At 41.8% G+C, this 6,000-nt stretch overlaps 1 protein-coding gene across 9 annotated transcripts in view; it reads right to left on the bottom strand.

The window, feature by feature from the left end:
- Positions 1–6,000, bottom strand: part of Tp63 (tumor protein p63) — a 210,971-nt gene that overhangs the window by 86,773 nt on the left and 118,198 nt on the right. For 3 of the 9 annotated variants that reach the window (XM_031363547.1, XM_031363549.1, XM_031363548.1), the window contains exon 1: positions 5,047–5,225. The exons of 4 other annotated variants lie outside the window; for them this stretch is intronic. In XM_031363547.1, the coding sequence (XP_031219407.1) occupies positions 5,047–5,088 (42 nt within the window). In that variant the 5' untranslated portion in view covers positions 5,089–5,225. Of the gene's footprint in view, positions 1–5,046; positions 5,226–6,000 lie in introns of those variants that run through there. 2 more of the 9 variants (XM_031363550.1, XM_031363551.1) reach the window with 1 other exon arrangement.

Raw genomic sequence — 6,000 nt, 5'->3', positions numbered from 1 at the left:
ACCTACTAGAATACTTTTGCAAATGTAAAGGAGTACTATTAATAATTTTTCTTGAATAGCAGAAATAAACGGGGGAAAACAAGACTAAGTATTCCCAAAATATGTATGGCAGGAACTCTAACTATTGAAGAAAGCTATGGCAGATAGTATATGAGTTGAATAAGACCTGGGAAAGGGTTCCTTTCTGCTATTCCAACTGGTGCAACAGTGTGATGGAACTGTGCAGAACTGGCAGCCAATGTGCGGCAAGTGTGAGAAATGTATTTTTCCACTTCCATGAAGTCCATGGCTAAGCCATTTATCTTCCCTCCCTAGGAGCTCTCACACAGAGTTCTGACTGCACACTGTTTTGCTCAGAGCTCATCCCTGATTTGCCATGGCCACTGTCAACACACTCCCCTCTCTGTAGCGTGGGCCTTGCTTAGCCACTCTAATACTTTTAACCTTATGTCCTAATGACTCTATACTTTCTATTCCATTGAACTACAAGACACTTCTGAGCATTTCAGCCAGCACCCAACTTGTGTGCCTTCTGTGGTTTATTACTTACCCTAAAAATCTTCCTTCCTTTGTGTAAGTCTAGACTCAGAGAGCTCTATCTGTCCTTCCAAGTTCTGCTGCATCCAGCATACATATTTGGAGTTTCCCATTTGCCCTAGCAGGGTTTTTTTTTTTATTCTGCTCTGACACTTTGCATGTTGCTCACACTTCCCTACCACACTGAAGACCTCTACTTTGAATCAGATGAACTTCTGGAACAACTGCCTTTCCTTTTGACATTCCAAGTCACTGTGTTCTCAATCCCGAATCCCCTGCCCTGTTGGATACTCTCTATAAACACCATTAAAATTAGCATCAGAGGATAGAGAACACCTTTGTCCATCACCCAACCTTCTCATCAGGTATCAAAGGAGAGGAGTCAGTCCACTAGATTGAGAAAACTTTGCCATCTTCAAAACAAGTAAATCTTACGGCAATTATGAAAAGATTTTCTTTTTTACCTGAGTCCTCTTTTGATCACACTCTCTCTTTGCTATCAATATAATACAAAAAGTGAAGAATATTCAACAACACAGAAGAAAAGTTTGACCTGTTAGCGGCAAGAGCAGATATTTTTAAGCTATGTTCCTCTCTCCTAAGCGATCAGCGCACACCAAAGAAAGCTAGTGTGAGTTTGAGGCAACATACTTCTTAACCTTTTCACCCAAATCCCCCTTGATAAACCAAGTCTCATGACCACAGACACATACTTCCTTAACAGGGCAGAGTACTGAATTCATTCTAAATCCTCTGCATTCAAACCAAAGAAAGTTTGTGGCAGATTTGCGTCCAAGAAATGAATGCAGTCTGGGGAAAGAACAGTCAGTCCTGTTGGGCTGCTGAGGGTAACATTCATTCATACTTCCGCCCCCCCCACACACACACCCCCGTTGAGGATCACTGCTCTCCTAAAAAACAACCAAACCAAACAAGCTTTCCCTTATCTAGATAAAGGAGACGTGTTTCTTTATCTGCCCATCTCTTTTCCAATAGTAGCGAGGAAGGTATGATCTATGATCTGCCATCTAAGATCTCTTTCTCCCAGTCCCTTCTGGGCTTGAGGGCACCCAATTGGAAAACAGGTAGGGCAAGGCAGCCTCGTGAGTGACTACGTGGCTGACGCCCGGAATCAATCTACAGCTGATGCCCGCCACTGTTCTTGGCCCGAGAAAGTTCCTCATCTGAAGCCCTGCATGGGAACCCTTAGGAGTGGCATTTACTAACGAGGAAGAAGAACACTGTCCCCCATTTAAAATACAGCCGCTCGAAAAGGCCAGGGATAGGGGCCAGAGCTTGTCTGCCTGGACCATGCAGGCCCCAAGGTCAGTTGAATGCACAGTGACCTGGCCTGCCAGGGCTCTCGCTGCTACTGCAGCACTTTCCCCGAAGCATTGCATAAGTACTTCGTGGAAATCTCTCTGGGGAGCTCCCTGACTTACAACAGTCCTCTTCAGAGTATATATATACAGCTGCTCCACACAGGGCCAGATAAAAATTAGTAAATAGTACATAGTTGTATACATATAGCACTCTGAAATACAAAACAAGAAACAATCGACTCCGAGTAGTAAAATGGAGAGGTTTGAGTCGTGGATTCTGTTTAGTATCAATTCACAAAAAGGTCCTTTCCCTATCCAAACTAGGGTTGATTCAGCAAAGATATTTCTGAACAAAGTTTCCCTCTCCTCTTCTTATATCTTCTCTCTTCCCTACCCCATCACCAGCCTTCTCTCTCTCTCTCTCTCCCTCTCTCTCTTGCTCTCTCTCTCTCTCTCTGACACACATATGCACACATGTGCACACAGGGGTCCACACAGACACATATATACACATACACACACATGAGACTGTACACACACACACACACACACACACACACACACACACACACAGATACCAATGCAGCATTATAGTGGGGATGGGCGGCACCAGTCTAGGGCTTTGGTTGTTCGTTTCTTTTTGTTGTGGTGTTGTTTTAGAAGGTAGAGTTTGATCTGTGAAGAAATTCCTTTCTTGTGACACTCTTTATCTGAGTCTGGGATGGTTTCAAGCTTGGCACTAGGTCCCAGTGCAAGCTTGTTACTTCTCCATTGTCACACAAGAGCAGAACTTTAAGCCCTGCCTGCCACTTCTTGCCCACACCTTACTTCCCTCTGGACCCTTTTAGCAGCTTTCCGGAATCCAACTCTGCTGCAGGGGAATGACTGGAAAGATGAAGAGAGTATAAAAAGGGAACATACTGCTTCTTTACTAATTTTTGAATTATCAACTCAGATTCTCAGTAAGTTAAGTCTAAAACATTATTTTAAGTCAGAGAGTACATTATAGTTATTAAATAATCTTTGCTAGATAATTGTGTTCCTTTTATATTTCCAATTTGTCCAGATTTAATAATTCTTGCTATTTCTATATTGATGGGTAAGGATAAACATGATATCAAAGTACCATTTCTTCTTTATTAAAACTCCATAGACACAGAACCATGTGGACCCAAATATTTCATATACTTAGAGGCGTCACTAGATGCTAACGAGAAGCCTGCCCAGGCAGGGAAGCTGATTGTAACAGGACCTGGCCGTGAAGTTACCATGTAATGAATACACTGATGGAAGAATAGGAAGACCATGAAGCAAGTGAGGAAAATGATTCAGACAACAGGAAGTTCAGCCATGTTCTTTTATAGCTGTCGCCTAGGCAGCTCAGTACAGCAGCTGGCCAGCGGCCTCCGACACCCTCACTCTTTCTGCCTAGCATTTGAAAAGCCTGTGTAGGCTTTTCCTTCATGATAAGGCTGCCATATTCTTGCACATAAAAATGGCTGTTTCTATGAAAGGCTGGTTTCTGGAAGCTATACACCATTGTTATGGTTTTTCAAAATTGTCTTTCTTTTCCGACACATTTTTTAAAGACAATCATTTCTTTGTACCTTGACTCTAGGCTTGTAATATTCTCACCCATATCTTAGAACTAACTTTGCTTTCTTCTTTCACATTCACACAGATAGCTAGTCCCTAGACATTTAAAAATTACTGCACAAAACAGCTTACAAATATAGACGAAATTAGATGGACAGACTGATCGTTTCTTAATTATGAAAACTGAGCAACATTGGATGCAGCGGAAAGAGCCAGACGCACATACACGTTATAGCATTTCTTTAAAATTGTTTGCTAACATTGTAAGCTCCCTTTCAATAGAAAAGCAAAACAAGAAACTCGAGTTTCTCTAGCAAGGACAGGCAAGACTGCCTGTCTGTTTTAAAGGAAAGCAGGCACTTCCTTTTCCTCCTTGAGATAACTTGATATTTCCCCTGTTATATTTGCGCAGTTCAGGTGTCTAGACAACAGCGTGGTCAATCACACAGCACTGGCCCTGCTCTCCTGCCCTTTGCTTCTCTTCCTCTTGTGGCATGAGTTGGGTGCTATGATTTGTTTTGACTACTAAGAGGCTGAATGCCTGCACCCCAGACTCTTTTAACCAAGCATTGACCTGCGAGGGTTCCCATCAGAAAGGAAAAACTGGACTCTGCCTGGACAGCCAGCCCCTGCTCCCTCCCAACCACATCAGTGTCAACACAGCTGCCTCTTCCTAGGAATGTAAACTAATATTGTTGTTAGACCTTGCCGGCCTTAGGACACATCCTCAGAGCCCTCCAGTCTGACCAGCGGTTTACATCTCCCTCATCCCTGTGCGCAGCGATTTAAATCCCTAAGTCAAACTTGCTGAGAATAGAGGACTGCCAAACGGTAAAATCCTGAATGCTCTAATGCTCACTTTTGTGCACACACACACACACACACACACACACACACACATGCACAAGTGCGTGCGCAGAGACACACATATCAATGGTTAATAGCAAACTGTTCTGAAGTAACTTGTCTGTCCTTTCACAATAAACTTCTACCTCAGTCACCTCACAGTGCGGACAGTACTCAAAGATCTTCACATTTAAATGAGCTCCCAGGACAGGACTGATACATCTAAAAGAGCTAGCTTTAAACAAACTCACTTCATTACTTAAATATATATATATATATATATATATATATATATATATATATATATATATATACCCATTTCCTTTTAGTATAAAGCCTGAAGAACTGAAGTAAACAGTTAATACATAATCAATTAATTTATCTCACTAGTACAATCCACACCCATCAATGTTCCTAGCAGAATGCTCTCTACTTCCGCTGCTGTTCTTATAAGAAAAGCGATTTTGTAAAATCCTGAATATTGAGTTTCTTCGAATACATGATGTCACCCAGGAATTTTTGTTTTCCCTTTTGCTCCTACTGTTTCATCTGATACTCAAAGAAAATAAAAGAAATTCTTACAGCCACTACAGAAAACCTTCACTCAGAAAAGAAGATTCCTACACACGGCTTGCAGACACATTTACACCGGGTCACTAGAACCACAACTAAGTATGTTTTTATTTAAAAGAAGAAGTGAAGAAAAGCATCTCCCTGAGGAGGTGCTAAAATCTTAGAGCCTTACCTCACTAAATTGAGTCTGGGCATTGTTTTCCAGGTACAACATGTTAGCAGTGAGACTGGTCAAGGCTGCTCTCCTCTTTTCTGCTTCCAGGGTTTTGCCAGCCCCCCCACCCCCTCTGAGAGCTTTGCGCTGCGAATCTTCTAAGAAGATAACAGAATTCAGGTGCCTCTCTCTTCCTCTCTCTGTACATACTTTAAGGTTCCCTAATATATACCCAACTATAGGCATGAGGGGCGGGACTCTTCACTTTACCTGTCCAATCCATCAACTTCCACCTGGGCTCCTCCACTCCAATGGAGTGAGGCCTCTCCCATCTCATTAAGTAGTTAGAATTCCTTATCACCAATCTTTAAAAGAAAAGAGAAAAAAAAAAACAGCAGAAGACAGACAGGTAAAACTTTCCCTGTCTCTTTCATAAGAAAGTGCACTCTGTCCTAAAAACAAAACAAAACCTCCCCCAAACAAACCTACCACCCCCACCAGACAGGCAGAAGGGAGGGAGGCGGGACACGAAGTTGTTACTACACTTTCAAGTTGAGAAGTAGAAGTTCTGTGAAAGTTTTGGAAGACTTTTTCCCCCTGCATTTGGGATTTTTAAGACTGATTACATGAAGTTACAGATTAGGGAAAATTACGTGTGTATTTTCTCAGTATAAAACTCCTAAAGATACTGCCTGTCAGCTCAAGTATTCAGTCTATTCTTATCACGCATATACCAGCAGATTCATGTCAAACAACGAAAGCCACTTGCCTGTTCAAAATATGTTTCAGAAGCAATTCAAATCATCAGTCTTTCTAGACTTATAAAACAAACATACATGCTAGATACAGTTAAGTAGAAGCCCTGGGAAATATAGCCATGCCCCCAAAAAGCCCTCCTCTATTTGTATATTTCTTTTCTTTATTATATTCAGTTTCTATTAAGGTTTCAAAGAAGATATTTATTACATATGT

Source organism: Mastomys coucha, unplaced genomic scaffold (assembly GCF_008632895.1).
Source record: "Mastomys coucha isolate ucsf_1 unplaced genomic scaffold, UCSF_Mcou_1 pScaffold12, whole genome shotgun sequence".
NCBI lineage: Eukaryota > Metazoa > Chordata > Mammalia > Rodentia > Muridae > Mastomys > Mastomys coucha.
This window is presented reverse-complemented; position numbering and strand designations above follow the sequence as displayed.